Source organism: Corvus kubaryi, unplaced genomic scaffold (assembly GCF_017639235.1).
Source record: "Corvus kubaryi isolate FWS band 111438036 unplaced genomic scaffold, C.kubaryi_AGA036_p1.0 37398, whole genome shotgun sequence".
Lineage (NCBI taxonomy): Eukaryota > Metazoa > Chordata > Aves > Passeriformes > Corvidae > Corvus > Corvus kubaryi.
The window spans coordinates 32,024,177-32,049,767 of record NW_024581137.1 but is presented as its reverse complement, the minus strand read 5'-3'; the positions used below and the strand labels follow the sequence as shown (position 1 = coordinate 32,049,767).

The following is a 25,591-nucleotide window of genomic DNA, read 5'->3' as shown; positions in this document are numbered from 1 at the left end:
ATTGCAAAACAGTTACTTCTTTTTATTTGGAGACTAATCCTTGGAGAAGTCACATGAACATTTTGTTCTATTAACGCAGCAGTATGTTCTGTTAGTTGAATCCTCTTTCTGCAGTGCACTGTCTGTTCTGTTGGTAAATTATATTCCTCTGTCTTTGACCTGATGATGCCTGTGCCATGCTATTACTGCAATTTTTTTGACATTTTTGTGTTTGTGCATACTGTAGAGGAGAAAATGAGTGGCCAGGAAAGCAGAGAGTGTGGTGGATTTCTTTAAAAATTTGATTTTTAAACATTTGCTCTTTCTTATTTTTCACTCATTTATATTGGCTTTAATTCAGAGTTTAAGAGTGTTTAATGAAGAGACTGTTGCAAAGTAAATTTGAAAAAAGCTTTCCTTTTCATACAAAGGAATACAGGGGGATATGCAAATAAAGAGAAATTCAGTAGGGTATATGAAAATCTCTGTTATTTACTTTGAAAAAAATCTCTTTCTCATTTTGAGCCTATTATTGTACTGATTTAAAAATCCCTTCATGAAACACTTGTTCTACTGTAGCATATTTTCTATGGTGGTACATTAAAAGTAGGTTAACAATAGCTATGCTGTATTTTTCGAGCTTTTGCTGTGGACTATGCATAGTATAAAACACTGATGAAAGGTTTATTAAAGAAGAATGTAAATTTGTTGTGTGTACACGGAGCACTTTTATAAGTGAAAGATCACAGTGAAATCCGTTTAAATTAATGCCTCTTTCCAGAAAATTCAGTGTGAATGAGAAAATATTTTGTGCATTTGTTTATCAACCACATAGTCCTGGTGTAAAAAATATAATTCATAGCTGTAAATTATACCTGAGTTATTGAATATGTGAGTGAATTTTTCACAAAGCTACATGTGCAAAATAGTGTCTTAAAACTATGAAAAATAAATATTGTCACTGTCTAAAAAAGTCAAAATTTCTGATAAAAAAGGGCAGTGAATGACACTGAAGTATCTAAAAATTTAAGCTTTTTTTTTCATTAATTTTCAAGTCTTTGAAATGTTGTCATTTATATAAGATGATGACAAAGGTGATACATGAGTGTCTGCATCAGAATATTCCAGATTAAGCAGAACCTACTTGAAGTGGCTGTTTAAAATTACTGAAAATTGATTTTCTTTATTATGATAATGGATCAGGAAATCTTCTGCTGAGAATTGCAGGGAAGCTCAATCTAAAATAGTACAGAAGTGCCATTTAATATAAATATATATTTTGTTTTTCTCTTGCAGGTGTGATGAATGCAGGCTTTGCTACCATTTTGGCTGTCTAGACCCTCCCTTGAAAAAGTCTCCTAAACAGACTGGCTATGGATGGATTTGTCAGGAATGTGACTCTACATCCTCCAAAGTAAGTTAATGCACCCTAAAAATAGTTGAAGTATTCTGGTTTTAGGAGTTTTGCTTAGTGTCTGCAGTTTTTTTATGAAATGCTATGCATAGGTTTGCTCTGGAAAACAGCAGAAGGTCATAAAATAAAGATTTCAGATTCTCTTTAAAGTAGGTATTAAAAACCCGGAGTGTATGCAAAATGGAATTAATAAAGAGAATTTTACTATCCCCTGTATTTACTAAATGCCTGTTTTTGACATTGTGGTCTCTCTGAGAAGGGTGTGAGTACAGATACTGTATCAGCATTGGTAATATTGACAAGAAAAAGTATTTCAGGCGTACTACAGAATACAAACCTCTACGGACACAGATAGAAAAGGCATGTGTTTTCTAAACAAAGTAAGGTGATTTAAATTGCTAAACCTTTTTCTTTCACTGAAAATTCATATGAAGGTTACTTTGTATTTATTGGCATGTCTTGTTCAAATATAACATTGTAAAACTAGAACTATATTTTTGACATGGATTAGCTGTTTAATAATACTGAAAGTAATAGTATTCTATTGTAGTACTGACTTTTCAAAAAATAAAGATTTTGATTCTTTGTTTGTCTGCACAGAAGCTTCTGTAGCACTGGCATTCTTTTCTATCATCACCATAATCTCTGAAGAGACACTTTCTAATTGATTTTCAAAATTGGATTTATAAATGCATCTGATACCTCAGTGTAAAAATAAAAGAGTGTTCTACAAGTCTTCAATATTTTACAGGCTACTGCCACTTTCTTTGTATTTCACAGAATCTTTTACCTAGTAAGTGCCTCAGTATTTGGATACACAGGGACACAGCTGTGATGAGATGTTCTCATATGTTACTTGTCAGCATACTTCGATACTTAAACTCTTTCATGCATTTATTTTTAAGATTGGCAGATACAAAACGTTCAGGGAGTGGTATCATTTTTTGGCTTGCTAGTGTCCCTTTCCAGTTGCAAAAATACACTGCTCAGTTACCCCCTGGGGGATTAACCAAATTGTTCTTTTGTAAGGAGGTACAGAGACAGACATCGGAAATTACCTGTCCACTGCAGTTTGGACATCAAGCAATCTTTCTTGAATACCACTTACATGCAAGAGACGTTCCAAGAGTGAATTAAAATTGTTATTGAATTTCTGTCAGCTGCTTAAACTAAAATGGGGTTCTGATAACATCAGTTAAAATCTTGTGTCTCTTGTATTTTTGACTTCCAAGTAAACAAAAAAATTCAAGGGTTTGTAATTTCTAGTTGTGTTTTCCTGAAGATCAGTACACTGTGTATCAGGTACAATTTTTTAGCTACTTTATCAGGTAAATTAATTATGATGGACTTCTTGCGGGGTGTGTATTAGTTTTAAGGTGTGTTGAAAAATTGAATGTTTTCAAGGGATAACAAAATTTATCAGTAGAGTGATTATATATTTTGTGTTATCTTAGTGATTATTAGAAATTTTAAAAATGTTCTTTTGTCCGATTTTCATTCATAAAGATTTTTAGTGAGTAAATTTAAAGTCTCTTGTGCTTTCAAGTACAGGCAATTAGAATTGCATTTGAGTGAATATGTAATGAATATGAAAGATACTGAAAAACTTGTCTTATGGGGACTCCTTGTGGTTTTGTTTAGTCACTTTCACATAACTTTTCCAGACAGCTATGCAGAAAAATTTCTCTGATAACACTAAATTGCCCTGTATGTTCCTCAAAACCTTTCTTGGTAGCTTTTTTCTGTTTTGTATTATGCAGTGTAATAAATTCAAGAAACATGGTATCAAGTTAAACTCCTTTCAGCCTTTATGTGAACCTATTTTTTAAAGGATTAGGACTTTGTTTTGTACTTCATAATTTTCAAATTCTTTGTTCTACGTGGCTTTAGGGTTCTGTATTATATATCTGTGATTTTTCACAGCCTGAAGGAGCTGACATGATAAGGCTTTTTCTACCCCTCCTCAGAGGGGGCGGTCTCTCAGATATGTGCTTGGGAGTTCAGAAGAGAACAAGTGTAGAGAACGTTGGGTCATTTGCTGCACTCTGCCTGACCTGTGGATGAATTGCAAGCCTGAGCTATCAGTGATTTCAGGCTCTCAGTTACTCACTGCATCCAATTTTTGATGTGTCACAGGGAAGTTTCTAGTATGGATTATAGCAGCAAAATGTGATCGGATTTCCTGCTTTGGCTGAGGAGACTATTGTTTAGTTTTCATTCTTTTGACTTAGTTCATTTGTTTTGGTCCAGTTTAAATCACTGATATAATACACATTTTTAAATTCCCCAACCATATATCTTCATTAGCACTATAGGGCCTTGAAAATAATTGGTAGGTAAATGATACTATTTCAATGACAAGAGAGACCATAGTGCTGAGCATATAATGGCTGTTAGTTTTTACTTCTAATTATGAAATTCAATTTTAGATGTTCAGGAAAAGTTGCATTCTGCTGACAGCAATAATGCTATTTTATTTTCAGATTTTGCCAAGCACTTGCAAGTGTCAGCAGTACAAGGGATGTAATCTAGCAGTAATAAACAATATGATTTAAATTGTTGTCTAGCACAAACATTGGACATGCTACTTCCATTTTGCTCATCCTCGTCACAGGACTCTCCAGCAATTGTGTCAGTTTTTCCACCAGCGGGACATATTCCCTTATTACCCTGCCTGTCAAATAATAGACAGACAGTGACTTTGCTGTAGGGCATGAGGGCAACAGCTTCTCTGCTGGTAATACTTGCTGTCACTTCTTTGGAATGGGTGATGCTCACCACTAAGGTCTGACAAGCTCTTTCATCTCAAAAACATTGTAGATTTTGTTATATCACATGAAAGCTGAAATAAACTTATAAGGTCTCCATTTCTATAGCACTGTCCATCCACCTTGCAAAAGGATTGCAGTGCACTTTCAGGAGTGCCAAACACCTCTATAAATCATGACTTTCTTGATAGTTCTTACTAGTGGTATTCAGGCTTAATGTAGATACTTGATTCAAGTTGTTCTAGTTGAATTTAAGAGAGATAAATAAAATGTAAACTAAGTTATTCAATATCGTGACATGGTAATATTTAGTAGGAATAAATGTGGCCTGACCATTTTTTCATTATGTACAGTAAGATCTCACTATGAGGTGTCTTTATTATTAGATGTAGGCTTCTTTCTCTTGCCTTCCAGTGAAAAAGTACTGTTTGAAATATGTCCTCCAATTTTAAAATTTTGCGAGGACCAAGGCAATAAGGAGTTTAAACATATTATCATGGTGGTTACACTGACCATGCTAGTTAGGTTTCTATCTGCTCATCTTTGCACGTAATCTATTTTGAAAAACAGTGCTGAGTGTACATGTCAGGTCATTATTTGAGTGCTGCAAGATCAGCTGCCTCATCTCTAGACTTCTGTTTAGCTTCCTTTTATTTAATCTCTTTACTGTACTGCATTTTTTCAGTGGAAGTAAGTTGTCAGTATATATGTCAGCATCTCATCTAAACCACCCAGGAAATACTTTCTGGAACTACAAATACACAACACACCAACCCTGGCAAGTAATATATTTCTGTACACATTTGGTGTTGGAAAAAAATCATGGATTTTGCTTATTAGCCAAGTAGAAGCATTTCTTTGGGTATGTTTTGCTTTCACGTGGTGAAAATGCAAATGTATTTGGACACTGTAATATTGCATTATTGAATATAATGTTTGAAATAATATTTTAAGTTTAAAAGAATTTTAATATGCAAAATGTATTTCAAACCTTTAGATTTGGTCAGATGAAAAGAAAGAAGTGCACGATTCAATTCCTGTAGTCCATGGGATTTTATTCTAATCAAAAATAAAGTTGGTGATTAAAAAGGTCTGTGAGGGGTACAGAAGTGTCTGATCTTCTCCGGAGTTGGGCAGGCGACAATCTCATTATGGTTTATGGAATTTCATCTTTTTCCTTATGACTTTTCTCCAAATGCAGGAAGCATTTCCTCACACATATAGTTTCACAAGTGTGTTAAAAATTAAACAATGAACCCAAAATTCCTAATGTTAACCTCCCAAAATTTAAGAAATACCAAAGTTGTGGTGCCATGCAGTGCTTTAAGTGCTTTTTTGGCTATGTGTGACTTTGCAGCCTTTAATCACTTCATGCTATGATTTTTTAATTTTCTTTCTTAGGACCCCTGCCTTCTCTGATTTAGCTGTCGGGGGTCACTAAAAAGGATTAATTTGGGTTGAGAATTAGGAAAAAGTATTGTTTTTAGGGTTTGCAAGGCATGAGAACTGAAGTGATGATTTCAGAAATGGGCAAAAAAGGAATTTTGACCTTATATTTGAAGTAGTTGATAGCAATAAATTGAATTTTATCTTTGTCTCACCATAGAGCTCCTGCGAGTACTAGACAAAATTAACATTTTCAAATGTTTAGTAATTTTTTTCTCCTTGTTTGGTCTTGCCCAACTTGGATCCATTGGCCCAACCTGTAAAATTGCTGAATTCTCTGAGCTGAAGAGGGAGAAAATGTGTATACATACAAGGAACCCCTATTTGAATGTAACATATGAGGTTGGCACACAGTAGTAATATAGTGCTTAATCTTGCCTTAAATATGTTTTACATGTGCTTATTTTATCATTCAATACAATGCAATTTTACATAGTTTTATCTAAAATCATTTTTAAAACAGTATGCAAAAAAGAAAAAAATCCCTATTTAGAATTAATTCAAACTTGCTTCATTTACATATTCTGACAAAGGATGACCCTTACTTAGTCACCTTAAATCACAGAGATTGTTGCACCTTCTTTTGAGGACAGAACATAGAAGCAAATGTCCAGCCATCATGGCACCCAGCACTGCAGCTGAAAAATGATAGAAGAACACTGCTAATAAATCTGCTTGCTGGTTCAAGCAGAACGTAGTATAATGGGAAAAAATGTTCAGTTTCTATGCAATATTTTTCAGCCAGAACTTAGGAGTATTTTAAGGTAAAGAAAAACAAATTACGTAGTGCAATTCACTAACTACATTTGTCTTCCACAGGTGTGAATATTATAATCTGTGGTATTATATGGCCATAGAGAATGATAGAGTTAAACATTTTTGTGTTTATTTATGTATTTTAAAGTTTCTTGAGGAGAGTTTAACTAGCACTTTGGTTTCTTGTGTGACATAGAAAGAAAGATGTTTTTTAATACAGCAACTGGAAAATATTTGCTGGTTTTGAAATCGCTGTTGCCTTCCTAGGTTTGTGAAGAGCAGTAGAAGTTTGGTACTGGAGTGATTTCCTTAGAATTGAACAAGAGAAAATAAACCAAATTTGTCAGGCCATGTGAAAATCTAACACAAGTCCTTACACCACTTATTCACTGTTTTAAGAACTTCAGTAATGCCAAACCTTGGCACAGAAATGGATTTCACTACCAAGATGGTAAAAAAAAAGGGTGAAATTGTAGTGTATGGTAATATCACTTGGCTGAAGTATTGCCAAATGTGTTTTAATATTTGCTCCCCAGGTATCATATTTTTAAAAAATGAGTTGGCACAGCCTCTCTTATTTTCTGGCAAACAAGTTTATTACATCTTTGTAATGAATAATTTATACCATAGTATGTTCCAAAAATAATCAGCCTTGAAATTAACTTAAGATGGGACTTGATTTATGAATAGTGGATAAGTTAGTTGGTAGTAAATCCCCAAATTAATCCAAAAATTCAGATACACTTAGTTGGCAGAAGATTCTCATAGTCTAGGTGGGAGGCTTAGGTTTTAATTAAAAAAAAAAAAAAAAGGTTAAGCACTAGAAAGTATTTGTGGAACACGTGCTTGCTTGTAATATTTTGATTCTTCTTCACATCAAAAGCAATTTTACCAGTTCAAATATTCTCTCGTGCTGACTGTCAGATCCTCATCATGGGCTTCTAGTTCTTGTACTTTTTGGGTGCAGCTTAACTGTATTTAAAAAAAAGTAGCAGGAGATGAGCAATACAATATAGCATTGTCTTTCACATGAAAAATCATTGCCTGAGATAGTCTCTCTTTGACAGATGATAGTGCAACTAATACCAGCCAGATTAAAGAAATTGGAATATAGGGCTATTTTTTTCAAATGTATTATTGTTGTTTCTAATGCAAAACCAGATTTCTGATTCTGAAAGATAACATTGAGATCGATCAAAAAGTATTACAAAAATAAATTACCGATTAGGAGTGCAAAGTGAAATACATAATTTTTTTTTGCATTAAACTTTGACAAAAACCAGCAGTTAAAATAAACCTGCTAAGAGTCTCTTTTCCCAGTGGTATATTCTTAGAAAATTGAGATTTAAATACGCACTGCAGTTTTAAATGAGGAAAAAAAAAAAAGAAAAGAGCCGTATTAATGGCACTTGGTCCAAAAATTTTTCTGGTTTACAAGTTCATTTTCTTCCCCGTATTTTTTGTTGTGCAGAAGAAGGAAGAAATCCCTTGCTCCTTACCTTTATTTGCTCTTTTTCATAAACAACCCAACAACATAGAGTTTTTTCCAAAGCTGAAACTTTGTACCCTGTTCTTTGTCTTTGTGTGAGAGCAGTACTTCTTCACAAGCTGCTCCATCCAACTTGTGTCCCTTTCCACAGAGTGCAGTCCTTCAGGATCAGACTGCTCCAGTGGGGTCATAAGTCCTGCCTACAGACCTGCTCCAGAGCGGGCTCTCTCTCCACAGGGGACAGGAGCCTGCTCCAGCACGGGCTTCCTGCAGGATCACAACCTTCTTTGGGCATCCACCTGCTCCAGTGTGGGTTTTCTCCACAGGCTGAGGGTGGATCTCTGCATCCCTATGGTCTTCCATGGGCTGCAGGGGCACAGCTGCCTCACCATGGGCTGCAGAGGAATCCAGCTCTGGCACCGGGAGCTCCTCCTTCTGCGCTGACCTTGGTGTCTGCAGAGCTGTTCCTCTCACTCCTTTCTCCAGGTGCTGTTGCACAGGTTTTTCCTGCTTCCTAGATACGTTATCCTTGAGGCACCACCACTGTTGCTGATGGGCCCAGCCTTGACCAGCAGTGGTCCCTGTTGGAGCCACGTGGCATTGGCTCCATCAGATGGAGGAGAAGCTTCTGGCAGCTTCTCACAGAAGCCACCCCTGCAGCCCCCCACCCTGCTGCCAAAACCTTGCCACACGAACACAATACAAAAATGAAGCAAATCAATTTTTACAAGGCTTTGTGAGTATCACACAAATCAAATTATTACTGAGTTAGTCCTGCTTTTCATAAGTTCTCTTGATCATTTTGCTTTTTTGTGATGAAAAATATGTTACTGACGTAAAAAGCTGGATGGCTGAAATTAGAAACAAGCTTGGTCAACAACTATCCCTTTGGTTAAAGTACATAGCCATGTCCAATTGCCAGTGGAACATTTAAGAGGTACCTGATTAATATAATACTGGGAACAAACCATAAACAGCATAGTAGTTGTACATTTTTAATGCATGTAATCTAAACATACACAATCTAATATTTAAACGACTAAACCTCTAGTTAATGTATAATAAATATTACTTACTCTAAGGTAGTGGCTAAGGAAGCAAAATCTCTTCATGGGCAGGTGTTCAAAATGCTGCTGCTACTCTGTACCTTCTTTAGGTAATGCTTCTAACAAAATCTGCTTACAATTATGGTTTATCTGGGTAATAGCTCTGCTACTGAGTCGTGACTTACTCTTCCTAAGCCATGACAAAATGAATTTACAGCCTATGTTGCCTGCTGCTGTAGTACTGAGTGGCAAGAAATCTCTGCTGGGAGCTAGCTGCAATTGGAAAAAATCCAGAAATCAGCTGGTGTCATGACTGAAATAAAGCCACTGAATGTGGTTTTACACTAACACAGCATGAGAGAATAAAAAAACAAAATCAGTTTTTGAGTTCTGAGCAGCACACCACAACAGGAAGATTTTGTACATCCTCTTTGGTATGCAGCTATGCATATTCTCAAAGAATTTGAGAAGGTCGAAAGAGGAATAGTGCCTAGGAAGGACAGAGGAAACAAGGTTGACTGCACCTTACAGAACTGGAGACTTTCTTCTGTGCTTTTGAAAATTGATTCCTAGATATGTACAGTATTGGGAAGCATCGTGACTGAATTTTGCATATTGAAGATGCTACATTGAAATGTAAGACACAGAAATACTGGTTTTAATGCAAATTTTCTCAATTTCACATTCCTTTTCAAGTGAAGCCACAAAAGGAAGATACACACGTGTCACCGTTACTACATGGTAGCTTCCAAAGAGTCATAGCTTACAGCACTGATGTATGTTCAGATCTACTTTGGCCATCTTCCTGCTTCTAGAATTCCTAAAATAAGGAGCTCTTTGGGTATTGATAATTAGGGACTTCATGCTGACAGTGGAGCCATAAACAAATTTAGCAATAAATTATAATTGACCATCACTACTTGCAGTTAATAATCTGTTAGGAAATTTTGGTTGTTATTTACTTAGGTAGCAGAATGTGTTGATTTTGGAAATGCCTGAAAAAAAAGTGTGAATGAAAAGCTTGTAACTGACTTGAATTTTTAAACCTTTTGAGTCTTGATTAAATTCTTGGGTTAGGTGATACAGGCTTCCAGGAGGGCAGTATTAAAAAAACCCCCACTTTTCCATTCTGCATAATGTTTTTTTGATTTGAATATTCATAGAGAAATAAGTAGTCAACAGAAAATTGCAAGGTGTGTGCTTTGTAGTGACATAAGCAGGGACTCCTGATGTGCAAAGGTGTGTCTGGAGACTGGTGACATCCTGTTCCACCCTCATGTTGCAAAGTGCTGTTCTGATGCTACCAGATTTCTGAGATAAATTTTTTACCTAGAAATATATTTCTTGTCTTATGTTTTACATAGAACTAGAAGGTATGTAATTAAAGAAGAATTATATATTTTAATTCCTCATTCGTCCAGCTTTATTACCCTGCAAATTATTTTAGCACATCACCTGTAAGCATATTCTATATGACAGAAGAAGAATTAGGTCTTCAATTGTTAGTCTCTGTATAAGATCTGAACGCATTATCATAGTTACCCAATTAAGTGCTCATGTGTACTCTCAAGGTTGATTTTATTTTCAAGTCTTTCAAAGAAATGCAGCCCTATATGTCACTTTAAGTAATGTGTTACTCATCAGTATAAATTGCTAATGCTGCCTGGGCAAAATCTAATCATATTGAATGAGGAGAGAGAAAGGGGTGGGGGAAGGAGGAAACCAAAAAAAGTGCCATTTTATGAAGTGCTGGGCAAGTAATGAATTTTAGTACAGTCAAGATTTGCTTTTCATCGTCATGTTAGATAGTGGAAGTGAGGTTCAGTTGCCATTCTGGGATAGAAACGCTCTTAGTGCCAGCCACATTTAATCACATTTTGCAGAAGACAGCTGGGCATTGCCAGTTTGTGCCGTGTCAGCCACTTTCTCTGCAAAGGAGTGTCTCATCGCTTGGATTTTAGCATTCTGTAGCAGAAAAGTTCCATGCTCTTAAAATTGGCTCAGCTTGTGTGAGAATATAACTGCAAGAGCATTACAATCAGTTCTACCAAGAAAATGCACAACTATTACATGGAATTTTAAGATGGCTTTTGAAAAGATATTCACAAAACCTTTAAAATGTATGGTGCATTGTTAAATTCTGGTAGCAATTAAGTTTATCTCAGATTTTTTAGTAAATGTGGCTTTGGTAACAGTTGAAAATTATTATCTGGTTCAGTGGTTTGAAACATCTTTGTGTGTGTTTGAAAAGTCTTAAATATATTTCAGCTGTGACAAACATTACCAAAAGATTTTATATGTGGAAAACCTTGGAATCTGTAGATATCAAGATTTTTTCTAGCTACTAATCTCATGAAGACTGAAGGGCAGATGGTATCCTTTCAGATGTGATATAAATAGCCAAAGAAAAGTGTCAAAAAGGAAACAGCAAGATAACTCAATATTTACAGAAGGTACACTCAAGTGTACTTCAAGGGAGTTAATCACATCACATATTTATTTTTGGAAGTAGAAGAGTGTCAGCAGATTGATACAGTGATTGACATAGTGAATATTAAATCTGTAACCAGTCTCATGCAATAAATAAGGATACATAACAGATACTAATATTTACAAGCATATTTTCTATCACATGGATATGCATTTGCCCTACCATTTTCTCCTACTGCATAATATCTTCACTGCTTGTTTAGGCTAAATATATTGCACAAGACAGAGGGATTTCCGAACACAATTATGTTCTAAATACTTTGTTTTGTAACTTGCTGGTGGTAAGGAACTTATTGAAGGTCTTTAAATGTATGATTTCATGTAATGATAACTTCAAGAATCTTACATTTAAAGGTAATTACAAGAAAATACAAAAAGATTGAGATTTGGGAGCTGTGATTTATTAATCTGTTATTTATTCTCTTACTTAATGAGCTATTGACCTACTGTTGTTGTTCATGTGATTTCTGGCTATATCGTAAAGAGAGACTGAAAAGCTCCTTTACATAAAAATAGTAACATAGTCACAAGACAATAGATACCCTGGCTAATACAGAATGAATCATTTTTCTTACTGACTCATCCCTCCATGCAAAACAACCTGCTTCAGCTAAAGAATAGTAAAACGGTTTAAGCATTCCCTTGGGAACATTATTTTGAACCCGCTTAAGAAGAGGAAGAGAGAAGCGAACTGAGATCTTCCCTATGATATTATGATATGGAATGTGTTCACCAGTTAATTCAGGGCAGCAGTCAAACCATTGTCTGAAAGTACGGCATAAATTATGTTTGTCTCTCTTATGTTCTCTTTTTTTTTTTTAATTTGGGAAAAAAAGGGAAAATGTAGGGACAGCTGTTAAAACCCAGAGAGCTTCCAGTGAATCTCAGGAGGAGATGGTCCAGGATAACACTGCTGAACTCTGAATAAAGGTGGTATTTAAAATACCCTGTTATTTTGCAAATTCCTATTACTAGCTTAAATGGTTCTACATTCTGGTATGCTGATTTTAATGGATTTTAATCTGAGGTGTTTCAGTGTATATTTACCTTAGCATTTTGGTTAAGGTCGGAAATGCATTTTTGAAATGAATCACCCAGTTGCCACCAGTGGCTATGCTTTGGTTCACATTATGGAGTGTTTTTAGGAGTGTGCAAAGTGAGTTTCTGTCAAGGGGCACTAAAACCTAGGATGTATTCTTGACTGCTAATGGGCATGCTGTGTTCATGACCAAACTAGCTGCATCTTTGAAATACATATTCTGCGTCTGGCTGGTCCTCAACACCAACTGCTTTGTTCTAAAGAGCTGTTCCTGTCACACCTCAGTTTCCTGGTATGAAGTGACTCTTGCCTTTACTGTATCAAAAGTATACTGTGTCTTAGTTTCATCTACTAAAAAAGTTGTTTCATTCCTATTTTGATAAGATAATTTGTGGAAATCTTGTATTAGTAGTCTCAAGATCAAAAGCCTAAGAATTAATACAGAGATCTATATTGCTAGAGTATTAAATTTTATCATTTGTCTGTTTGTATAAGCACTGTATACTTTTAACTGAAAGCATCTGATCTGCAGTGTTAAGCAACTATATTTAAGAGTAAGGGACTTGCTGTATGTTTTCTAGTACAGATGAGAAACATAAAAAGGAATTTTCGTCTGGTAGAAATAATCTTAAGAAAAAAAAACACCACAGGGAAAATATAAATACGCTTCTTGGAACAAGACAGTAAAGTTGACATTTTGTGTGAATTTAGCCGCACCATTCCATGTACCATTTGCAGTGTTCTTAATTAGGGAAGAAAGGAATTTCCAGGCCTTTATGAGGATGTTTTAAAGCTGCAGCAGTAGTTGTAACCTTTCATTTCCTATGAGCTCAGCAAAAGGTGGCTGATTAATGTCACATCTTAAACTGTGTCAACTGGGCTCTTCATTCCCTTTTTAGTAAACATCCCATTGTCAGTGCAGCTCAGTGTGCCAGCATAAAATATCCTAGTGTTTAAGCTGGCTACTTTAATTAATAAGAGTATGTATCTCTATTTAGTAATATAAAGTTACATGGAAATTTAAAAAAAAGTTATTCTAGTGCCTAGTGTGAATGAATGAATCAAGGACAGCCACAAAATAGTGTTCCTGACATTTGTTTGTTACAAAGGATGTAAAAGATACTTTTGGCACATTCAGATATCAGAGAGATCTTAGAAGGAAGGAAACATTTTTATAGAATGAATTATCTGTAGAAAAGCTTTCTATAAAAAAATATTTTTCTAGCTTTGAATTAATGTTTTGCTTTTTTGCTTTATCAGTTGAAAATAAATGATGGTAGTTTTTCAGAAGAGAGAGAGACAGGAAGAATGGGAGTGAGAAAAGCACAATGGCAAAAACAATGGTACTGCAAGAAGCACCCTTGGTGTAAAAGGAGAGGTGTAAGCACACACACATTCATAAGAATGAGAAAATTCCACTCAGAGAGTACACAGAAACCCTTATTGGGAGAATGGGGTGAATTAAGAAATAGGATTGCAGCAAAGTGGAAAGGAGGATTTAGAGGACACACTAAAAGCCTTCCCCCTGAGAAGGGTAGAGCACTTACAGAAAACATCTGAAAAAACAGGTGGGTCACATGTAAGGATATTATAGAAAGCTATAAAACTTGTGTAATAAACTTAGACTGCAAAAAAGGATGTACTGAACAATCCGTTTCTTTTCCATTAATTTCTATACTATTCCCTTTCCTTTTCTATTTCATCTTGTTATTGGAAGAAAATTCTGGAACTGGGGAGAGATGAAAACAAGTAGTGATTTAAGAAGTAGCCTTTGACGATTTTTTGATGCTTTTGGTGATCACACATTTTAATATAACCCTGTTTTGCATTATGTTGGGAAAATCTGGACTTCAAGGAGTTGAAAAGCAAGAATCAGTGCTGATGAAGATGTAAGGAGCTAAATAAATATTACTTAAAGGACTTCTCAAAGATGAAAAAAATCCCCCACAACCCTATGAATGTGCTGACCCTGTCTTGAGAATTAAGTTAGATGGTACAATTTAAAGCTTTGTTCCAACATCTGACAGACAACACTCTGCATGCTGATGCGTAATATCTGAAGATTGTGTGGTTGAAAGAAAGTCTTTTCTGAGCTACATTCTATTTTTGTTAGAATAAAGCAGCTGCTTTTTGGAGCAGAGATCTTCTCAAGTGTTCAATCTTCTCATTCAAGTTAAGAATTAGCTAAATATTGTGAGCAAATTTTGTGTATGCGTTCTCCCAGGCTGCTGAAGTGGACTAAAGCAAACTGTTTTGACCATAAATAGTGCAAATGTGCAGCTTGACCCTAAGAGATGAAAGTAAGTTTGCTGGTGTACCTTACTCCCAAGTTGTCACTGCCTCAGTAATCCAAAGGCATGGAAAGTTTGGAGCATTTTAAACATGGCTTGAAAAGAAATACAGCTGGTTAAAACTTTCTTCTAGAGAGACTATATGAATGGATGCTGTGATCTGCCCCTGATCATTTCTGAAGGAATAAAACGTTGCTTAAGGAAGGAGGCAACTGCAAATGTAGCCTTACTAATGGAGCTATTGTAGCTGCAGCCCTGCCCTCCAGGAGTGATACCAGATGACTTTGTACATCTGTTGTTTAGAAAATCTTGTTTTAAATGTTGGGTGTAAGGTGCCCATGTAATTTTGTAAATATGTTGAAGTCAGTAATTGCTATGCAACATGCATACAGCTACACAATAAAGATGTACCCAGAGTACCAGATTAATATTACATAGATCCATAGTCTGTGAACTGCACATCACCTGTGTGAGAGACAACAGCGGCAACGTCGGAATCCGCACTTACTGTGGCTGTAGATGCTTGTGCTGTGCTTGAGAATTTGTTTTGCAGCTCCTGAGGTTTGGGTTTGGGTTTTTGGTTTGGTTTTTTTTTTTTTGGGTGGTGGAAAAAAGGATTGGAGAGATCAGAGCTGTACCAAACAGGCACAGGGGAAATGAAATATCCTGATCCAGCTGTAATAAATTATGTGTGCACTGTCATAAGAGGCTTTTTGAACTAAATAAAATAACTTCTATAAACTCTGTAAAGAATAAAATTAGGATAAAAATAACTTTTTAGGCTACAGTATCTGCCTGAACCCTAATTCATAATACAAAAAAAAAAAAAAAAAAAAGCGGAAAAATATATAGGAAGGAGGCAGTGTGGACAAAAAAAGGGAGAAAATTGCCCTTACATGCACTGATAATGGCATAGTACAGCAGTCTTGCCAGTATATTAATATCCTGCAAAAGGATATTCATATAAAATCTGTTGCTCTGGTGCACCAGATAATTATCAAATTATGCGAGACATAGGACATTTAACACACACAAAGCAAAAAAGATGGATATTGGGTTTTTCCCTTTAGTGAAGAAATTCTAAAAATTCCTGGTGATGATATACATGTTCATACAGAAATTTTTGCCAATAGTTTAAGCCGTACCATATCTGTGATCAGTAGTTTTAATCCATGACAGTAACAGAAAACTTGTATTCCTTATTTTATGCATACAGGATCAGTTTAGTGTGTTCAGTGGCTATAACTTGAAGTTTAATTCCCTTTTTTGTATTCTAATGTAGTTTTATTAATTACCGCATTTTAAGGGATGATTTTTAGTACAGTTCAAAGAATTCTGGGGACTGAAAAGGCAGCTATTGAAAGGGTAGCTAAAAGAATAGCTATTGAATGTTGGGAAATAGTGAATGGTGAGAAAGTAAAAGGGAAATACAATAATCCAGGAGACTTTAATTGAGAAGGTGGAGAATTGAGTCCCAAGAGAGGCAGGATTAGTACACTGAGTAATGGAAATGTAGAAAATATGTGAGTTAGAAAGGGGAACTAATTCAGGTTCCAGAGGTCAATGAATGATAATACCTTCAAGAAGTAAAATGTTCTTCTGTTTGCTGTTTCTATTTGCATGTGATAAAGTTAGAAGAATAGATATGAAAAGCATTTTGAAAGTGCTCTTTCCAGTTTTAAATATATGTAAATGATTTTTTTCCATTGAAGAAGGTGTCCAGAGAAAATAGATGACCCTATTTCCTTTTGTACTTTAATCAAACACTTCTAATAAAATACTAACAATAGTAGTATGTTTATTCTAAAACAACAGTAAAGGTGGGAATTCCCCCTTTGCCTGTGGAAATCTGGGTAGATTTCAAAGATGCAAGCATACTTCATCAGTGCTGTAGTTTATTGGAGGATAAGGGGATAATAAATTGGAACAAGTGGGTATTTATTGGAAACTTGTACCTTTATGAGTTCCTTCATATTGCACAAGGTATTTGAAAGAAAAGAGCAAAACTAGTGTGAGGCTAAAAATGTAATTTAGTTTCTATATTTGGAAAACAGAGAATTATAAAAGGTTTTAGTTTTGTTTCTGTTTCTAAAAGAAGGCAGAGGTTTTAGAGATAGCTTAAGGTTTATTGCTTGAACTGAAGTAGTTTCAGAGTGAGCTGAGAAAGAGACCTTTTTGTGTTAACAATGCATAAACATAGAAGTCATCGTCGCCTTCTCCAGAGAGAGAAAAAATAGGCAAGGACATAACAACAGTGTTGCCTCTGCGACTGGCAGCGTAGGAGGTTAGCACATGGATGTTAGAGGTTGCATTTGTAATTTCCTATCTTTGGAGAGGGCAGATGAAGAGAGGAGATTGTCAGATGTTGAATAAAATCCCCATGAAGAGAATGACAAAGACATAATAAAAGAGGGAGGGAAATTTTACAACTGTGGAGCATGACTTGAAAGTCTAAAGCCCATATTCTTGCTTCATTAACTAACACAGGGTAAAATCTGAGGAATGGCAAAGTGATTGATCTCACTTGTGAGTAGATTGAGATAAACTCTACATTTCTCCCTGGGGATTTACTTTGGCCACCTGTGAACTGTGGAGAGCTACAGATATCTTGTCTGCAGCAGATTTTCCGAAATTCTGACTAAGATGTTGCGAATACTTTCAAAGTATGCCCCTGGGGTGTAAGAGAGAAGAAGAACAGTAGGAGTGGTTGCTCAGCTGCTGGAGAGGTGTTCTGTGGTCTGGGCTGGAGAGGCACTGTGTGTCTGACCCAGGAAGGCTTTTTCAGTGCAGCACTGGAAATGACACTCTGTGAGGCTACAAGCACTTTCAGCACTTCAATAAAAATGGGCTAATCTCATCCCATAGTGCTTCAGCTGTAAGAAGCTGTCTTCATGTTTCAGAAAGGCCTTCCTTCCCCCCCCCCCTCACTTTTGGAAGTGTAAAGGGGGACAAATATTTCTACTTTGTTACTGTTAGAAGTCTTTGTTAGTAACTTTGGCTTGCAATTCATTACTGCAGTCATGTTTTTGCAGCCTGGTGTGAGAGATAAACCCTTTGCAAATGAAGACAGCATCCATTTTCTTTCTACCTCAGGCCACACAGAATTGATTGGGGTAATAAAATGACAGTACGATGTAATATACTGACGGCTCTTTAATTTGAAAACTAGTTCCAGGCTGATTCAAAACTTGTTTAAAGCTAATTTATGACTTGTGTAATTTTCAACTGGACCAAGGTAAAGGATGATATGTGAAAAATGATGCAGAGTTAACATAATATATTCAAACCTGTCAGCTTGAAATCATCTATAAAGGATTTGTTTCAATCCTTTTTTAGTTTTGTTTTAAAGAGGCAATAGAAGAAGGCTGTTAGGCTGGTATGAACACCATTTTAAGACACTATTTTTCCATCATTGCGTTTCAAATGGAAATTCTTGTGCTTTCGAGGAAAATATTTTATGCATATTTTAAAAAAATAAAAATATATGTCAGTTCTCCATTTTCTTCAAAATAAGAAGCAATGTCGGGTTTCTATTTTGTTGAGTCAGTATCTGTGCTGACAGTAACATGGCCTGGTAAATACAGCATTTTGCTACTGTGATGTTCACAGTGTGCCTTGCCTGTGACTACACATCTCTATAAACATATCTGTATCCTATTTACATATACCATGCATATCTGTATATGTCTCTCAGTCTTGGATTAAAGGTCTGGTTTTTGAAAAGCAAAATATGAGAATAGTGAAATTCTTAAATTAAGCCACAACATAAGCATAGCATAAAACACAAACATCTCCCTTTGAAATCTATCACTTTCATGTGGCTTGCAAATGAAATCCACATCTGTTCTGTATGCACTGTTGATTTTTCAGCATACTGTGTCAGTGCTGCTTCTGCACAGAAAAGGACAAAACTAAAAGCACAATGTGTGCTCCTGTACGGTAGATGTAAAGAGCAAATACACCAACTGGAATGACGGGAGGAAGAGAACTGAATATTGACAAATCTAGTAAGAAGATTCCATCCCAGGACTATAATATCTGATTTGTTACGTATTTGTGTCAACATATAATTAAAATATTATTTTTTGCAGAAAAGAAAATGATCAAGCCTATGCAGTTTTGGTATCTTAAACTGCATGAACATTTAGGTCACAGGACAAGAGCCATAGTTAAAAGCAGGGCTGTCTTTCTTGCATAAACATGGCAGAATGTCTACACCTTTCATGTTTCCTCTTCAAGGTTTTGTGAGTCCAAGACGGACCATGTTCTGAGGAGCTTTGATCAAAATCTGCAAAAATATATTACTGAGCATTTGGAATTTATTTGTTTAAAGGGCACTTATATTTTCACAACATATTTCTACATTTTAAGGAAGCTGGAAGTACCATTTAGTGACCTTCCCCCATAATTTAATAATTAATATAACTAAATACTGTGATCCATTATAAAGCTATGTGTTGATTTGTCTGACTTGAAAATGCAGATTTGTGATTTTTCCTGTGTATTTTAGAAAATTTAATAATAATTTAATGAAATGGGAAGGGCTTAAGCACCAGAAAAGACGTGTACCAAAACACATACTGTGTAAATTATATGTCCGTAAGCCACCACTTCCATCACTTCTACAGCTGAGGCTTACAGATCCATGATAATGCCATTGTCATTGTTTTCATTATGCAGGACCTTGAAAAAATAATAAAGTGACTTTAGGACAATAAATTTTAATTTTTTTTAAAGTACATTTTTCCTTTTAACACCTCTTAGGTAAAAATACTGATTCAGGTCAGTGGTACAGATTTTTTGCCTTTCCTTTACAAGTGTAAATTATGCTCATACTTTTTCAGGTTGTTTTACTTGCCAGACTACAACTAAAACTACCAGGATTTCTAACCAGAACTGTTGCTGACTTGGCCACATACTCATAACACACCTAGAAGCAGCTCTGTAAAAGTTCTCATTTGCACCTTGCAGCATTTTTATTGTGGTACCTTCCATGAAAGGATCTTATTCCACTTACTGAATATGTCTGTTTCTGAAAGCAGTATTTCACATGTTGCCAAACTAGTTCAGAACAACAAAGATTGCCTGTGTTACTTATTTAAATCAGAGAACAGTCTGGATTGGAAGGGACCCACAAGGATCATCAAGTCCTACTCTTTAAGTGCATGTCCCATACTGGGATCGAACCCATGACCTTGGTGTTATTAGCTCTGTGCTTTGACCAACTGAACAATGTGAAAAGAGATAATAAAACCAGTGCAATTGGAAAGGGAAGCATATTTTCTTGGATTGGTTTCTGAATAATAAAGTAAATTTGGTTTCCATCCATCTCCCTAAAAATGGAAGTGTTAAATTAGCCAGCTGGTTCTTAAGAGAACTATTGAGAAGCACGGCCAAGCTGCTGGCGAAGATGATGTTTAAGATTTGATGTGAAAAAGAATCCATGGACCTGTTGACACAAAGGAATGTAACAGGAATGTAAACTTACCAGATTGTAGTTGCTCAGATAATTTTTGGAAAACACTTTCTATTACTTTAAAAAAGCAAGTAACAGAAAAGTGTTACCAGTATTATCTGGCCACAGGTAATAACAGCATAACAAAAGCTTGTTGAGGCACAAAATACAAGCAGAATTCAAAGAGAGAAATTACTGAACCAACAGATTCAGACAAGTATATAATTTTCTTCCAGCAGATGTGTTTGTTACTTTTGTTTTTGTAAGTAGCACAGAAGAGCTTCTGGAAACATACTGAGCTGATAAATTGCATGGCATTGATTTAACTTTCTCATGGAGAAAACAGTACTGTTCTATACTCAGAGTTAGCTCATGGCTAATTGGCTCAACAAGAAGAAAGATTCTTATCATCACAGTTCACTAGGACCAAACAAAAGTGGCCTTTGAGAGAGAAGATGTTTGCTTGTACAAATCCAGGGAAACTAGTGAGCTGTCAGGACGAACATGGTTCAAAGTTCCTTTTGATGGCATATACAGCATGGGGAAAATCAGACTTTTATTATCAGAATGCTAGAGATGTTTCTCCTTGCAGCTCACTGTGTTTGGCTGGTATTCTTCCAAGATATCTCATTTTTCCTCTTGTTCTATAGATCCAGCATGGGCATATGCCCATAAAACAGTTCAGTGCAATGGCAGTTGGACTTCACTGTTAACATTTTAATTAATGGTATTCTTTAGTCTTCAATAAAAGCTATTTTTTTACTGAAAGCTGTTTTTTTTTCCTAAAATGTCTTCCTCATACCACACCTTAAATTTAAGGTGGCAAGCCACAGAATGGGCCAGAATATCCTTTTTCTAAGTCACAGAGAGGTGATGCAACAAGAAAGGTGTAAAAAAGTTTTATTAGACATATTTAAGCTCAGAAGGTATTTTTTCCCCTTTACAGTCTCTGGGAACTGCCTCCATGTGTTAATTCTTTTACAGTATCTGGTCTTACCTGTGATTCTCTGTGTGATTCAGTAATGGTTGTTGGACCAGGGATCACTTTCCCTTTCCATACATTGGGCTAAACTGCAATTGCTGAATATTATCATTACAAAATTTTAATTTACTTTTTAGAGGTTGTTATGTTTGAAAACTTAATAATGAGCTTTGCAGCTTGCAGTTTCAGGGAGTATAATCTTGATTTCCTTGCAATTAATGAATGTAGAAAGAAAGTGATATATCAAAAGCACATATTCTGCGTGCTAAGCAAGGACATCTAACATATCTTCTGTAATGAGCATTATGACAAGCACAGTAGAGATTGTACCAACTAATGGATTTTTTTCTCTGCATTAAAATGTCTCAATCTATGCAGTTATCAAAACCTCCATGTGAAGCAGTGAAGGTATTAAAGTGGGTTTTATTCTGAATGATGTAGTCATGCTGCATGGCAAAATCAAGGCAATCTGGAAAATAGAATGTAAATTACTTAAGAATTTTTATATATTTTACTGTAATGTTAAATTTACTAAAAGATAGCAAACTCTGCTAACTTCTTTAACTTTACCAGGTTGTATGCTATATTGGTTTGCAGTGATTGGTAAAATATAGTTGTTGGGGATTGTTCTAGCATGGCTCCAGCTGTTTTGCAGAAACATCCATCTGCCATAAGTAGATGAAATGTAATATTCCCTTCCTTCAGGGGCAGGGGTAGGTACGGGCAAAAAACCATGCTTATTCAGAACTTTGCAATTCTGAAATGCCATAGCTATTTAAAAAGTCTTAAAATGCTCTCTTGAAGAAAATATTATTTTAAGAGAAAATATGTGACAGATGTTTTTGACTTGGGCAGAAGAAGTTGCCCAGGGTAAAAAGAGTGTAGTGTCAGACCTCGAGTATTTTTTATTTCTCTCTCTGTGCTTAAAGCACAGTACCTCTGAAAAGTCTCATTTTCTTGGCATGCCACATCAACATGCTGCTGAGGGGTCTGTTTGTGTCTTGCCCTCAGGACTCCGAGCCGTCAAATGAGGTGGTCTCAGAGGCCCCAGGTAACGTGGTACCCTCTACCTCAAGAAGTAGCTCTGAAGAGCTGATATCGGTGGCACAGAAACGTCCAGAAGAGGTAGGACATTCTGTGTCTATTCTTTTCCAAGATTAACTGTTGGGGAATACACATTTGGCTCTGTTTTTCATGCCTAGTGTTGTACTGCTAGTAACAGAGACTTTTTAAAGCTAGAGCTCAATCTTATCCTCCCATATAAACAGCGCGCAAGACCAAGGTAAAACTCAGGACTATTATTAATGGTACCTACAAGTATATTCCATAACATACACTACTTTTTAAATGCTGTTTCTTACTGTCAGTAATTAGGATTTTTTTTTCTCGTTCCTGTCTTTTACACCGTGACAGTAACAGGAGCCCTTTTAGATTCTGGCTAAATAAACGTTATTACGTTGGAGAGTCTGAAAGAGAATCTGTACATAGGTATATAGGTAGATATAAACCTTTTATCATCCTTCACAAAATTTAAATATGTCTAACTTCTGGCTTGTGCAAGGGAAAGACTCTCCCTGATACTGGGCCTTTCTTTGTTCTCTTGGTTTCGAAAAAGTGATGTGGTATGATCATAAGTTCATACTTCCTGTTGTGTTAATCAAAGGTGCTTGTAAGGTAGTTCCATAGGATAGCCAATGAATTAAGATGTTTTCTGTCCCTGCTATGCATCCTTGTCACAGTACACTATAGCTGGAGGAGAGGTTGTAGAATTCAGGATCATAAATTCATTTCATGGTAGCAATTATCTTTCCATAGAACCATTATTATCCTTAAATTAACCCTTCCTGTGAGAAGTAAGTCTTTCCTTTATAGTAGCCTTAACACTTAATTTTGGCCTATTCAAACAGTTTAGTTGATATTATTACTATTAAAAATATGTCAAGTACCAGGTAATATAAAGACTAGTCTTTCCTGCTTTTTTCCTGAGATTTCTTTTGACTGTAATCTTCACACCAAAGGACAGCATGAAATGCTAGTCATAGGAGATAAAATGTCATTTGTTAGTTTAGTGCAGCCTTTAGATAAACATCTTCATTTCTCTGATAGTCTTGTCACTTTGTCTGAAGAGGGAGGGTCCAGAGTACAAGGCCAGGAGAATTCTGAAGATTGTCTCCTGGATTAAGACCAAGTAGATTGACTTATTTTGGGCTATCAACTACATATTCCAAGATAGAAAGTCAGGTTATCACATCTAAGCAGTCTTGAGGATGGAGTAATACGAGCTTTTAGTAATGCTTTTTTATGTATTCTTGAGTAGCAAAGGGACCTCTAGTCTGTGGAGACACATAGGATCTGCCTCTTAATTCTCAATTGTCAATTTGTCAATTTACCTCACTCCACCGGAGAAATGAAAATTGAGAGCACAGATGATGTTTAAAAATAAAAAAAGAAGAAAAGTGCTGCAGAAAGAGGAATGAAACATGGTTAGTTAGTAAAAGGTGATTAAGAGGAGGATGGGTATACAGTTTTTGCTTTTTAAAAGCTGCTCAGCTGTGGGGGAGAGGAAACTGCAGAGAATCAAAAGATGGAAATACACCTTTCAAATTTTATTAAATAGTTCAGTAGTAGTTTATGTTGAGGCTGTTTTACTGTATGTGGGGTCATGCGTTATATAAGGGAATGAGACTTTCTCCAATCATATTTACTGCAGTTTGTACAAGAGAGAGAGGTGAGTCAGAAAGAGTTTTGTGGTTGGATTTGCAGGGAACCTTGAGAGGAGAGCACCAGTATGCTGAATTTCCAAATTCAGAACCCACTACGAAACAACCCATCTAAGTTACTCATGGGTAAGTCAGCATGATAAACATTTGTGAATTACACCCTAAAAAACAGGTCCAAGAAGTGTTTGCAGAGCTTGACTTCAACTAATGCCTTTTTTTTTTTTTTAATTTTGTTTGAAGTCTTCTCTTACATCTTTCAGTATCTGCTTAATGAGTTAATACTTGGAATTGACTACTGACTGGTGCATTATTTGTGTAATTTATGTCTCATCTGAATTCAAACCATCAGTATTGGTGAGAGTTGTTAAAGAAAAGCTCAAATACAGCCATGGAAAAGAGAATATGAGGAAAGATTAAAGAAGGCGAGGTGGCTAACAGCAAAGCGTTTCAGGAAGGTGGAGAAAAATTGAGAAGGTTGTGGAAAGTGGTGCTCAAAAAGAGTCTTGGGCTTGCAAATGTGAGGACACACAGCTTCTAGTGGAAGAAAGTGTGGAAAATCCCACAAGCTGCCACATTAATTTTAATGAAGCACATGTTTTCCTGCTTACAATTTGTGTTCCTCTTAGGTAGGACAGTCTGAATCTAACATTCCGTTACTCATGTCATCAGTAGGATGATATTTGTGGGATGTAATTTGATCACCCAAATGAGGCTTTGTTTTGCTTGTCTAGTCATTCCTCCTAATAGAAATGATGGTCGAATGTTGAGTTCTACTCAACAGGAGGGCAGGATGGTATCCACGCCTCTTACTGCTGCCCTTGTTCCCAGTCTCTTTTGATGCTCTAAAATTAGATTTAATTCTGTGTAGCATCAGGACAGCGTCCAGCTATGGGGCATAGGACAAAAGCCACTGCAGAAATAATTAGCATATTGATTGTTTAGATCACAACTGTGAACTTTTTGTGAATTTCACTGGTGTCCTGAATCACCTGTTAGTGGTTCAGGAAAGTATATGTATTCATCGGTGTATTTCAGATGCAGAAACATTTTGGGTTATAAAGTAACTGAACTAACTTTAGAGTTAGAAAGATACTTTATTGTCGGTTTCCAAAAGCTGTGCAAGCCTTCATAAAATTTAAGTTTTATAGATTTGAATGCTTGAATAATTCTAATTTGTGTCCATCCTAAAATAAGGATGTTTTCTCTGTGATTGATAAGTTAATGTTGTATATATTTCATGGGTTTTTTTAAGAATTGGAATTGAAAAGTGGCATTGAGAGCAGAATTCATGCATTTGGAAGGGGATAGATGTGTGTCATCCTAAATTCAGTGTAATTTCGTTAGACCTTCCAAGTTTATATCGTTTTGGCAGTTTTTCTCCCATAATAATGCTTGAGATAGGATTTTTGTTCCCACAAGCCTTTCAAAATTCAGAACTACATCACTATTAGTATGCCCTTTTTTCTCTGATACTACACATTCTTTACCATGAATGGATGAAAGGAAAGTCTCTGGATGTCATGATTATTTAAGATGCAGAGCTTCCAAAATGTTTTAAATGTACAGATACACTTGCTTGAATAACACTGCAGTTGTTCAATAAAGTTGAAAGGCTGGTGAATCTGCTTTTATGACCCTTACTTCTGTTTTCTCTGGTCAGCTTCACTGTGCATCTGGCAGTTGCAGCCTATTTGGTACATATGTTTAAGTAGGTTT

General features: G+C 35.9%; 1 protein-coding gene across 4 annotated transcripts in view; it reads left to right on the top strand.

Moving 5' to 3' along the window:
• The window catches only part of PHF14 (PHD finger protein 14), a 163,973-nt gene that overhangs the window by 108,578 nt on the left and 29,804 nt on the right, over positions 1-25,591 (top strand). The window contains exons 17-19 of one of the 4 annotated variants that reach the window (XM_042042816.1): positions 1,276-1,393; positions 22,167-22,280; positions 23,919-24,001. In XM_042042816.1, coding sequence (XP_041898750.1) covers positions 1,276-1,393; positions 22,167-22,280; positions 23,919-23,990 — 304 coding nt within the window. In that variant the 3' untranslated portion in view covers positions 23,991-24,001. Of the gene's footprint in view, positions 1-1,275; positions 1,394-22,166; positions 22,281-23,918; positions 24,006-25,591 lie in introns of all 4 variants that reach the window. The other 3 variants (XM_042042815.1, XM_042042814.1, XM_042042817.1) reach the window with 3 other exon arrangements.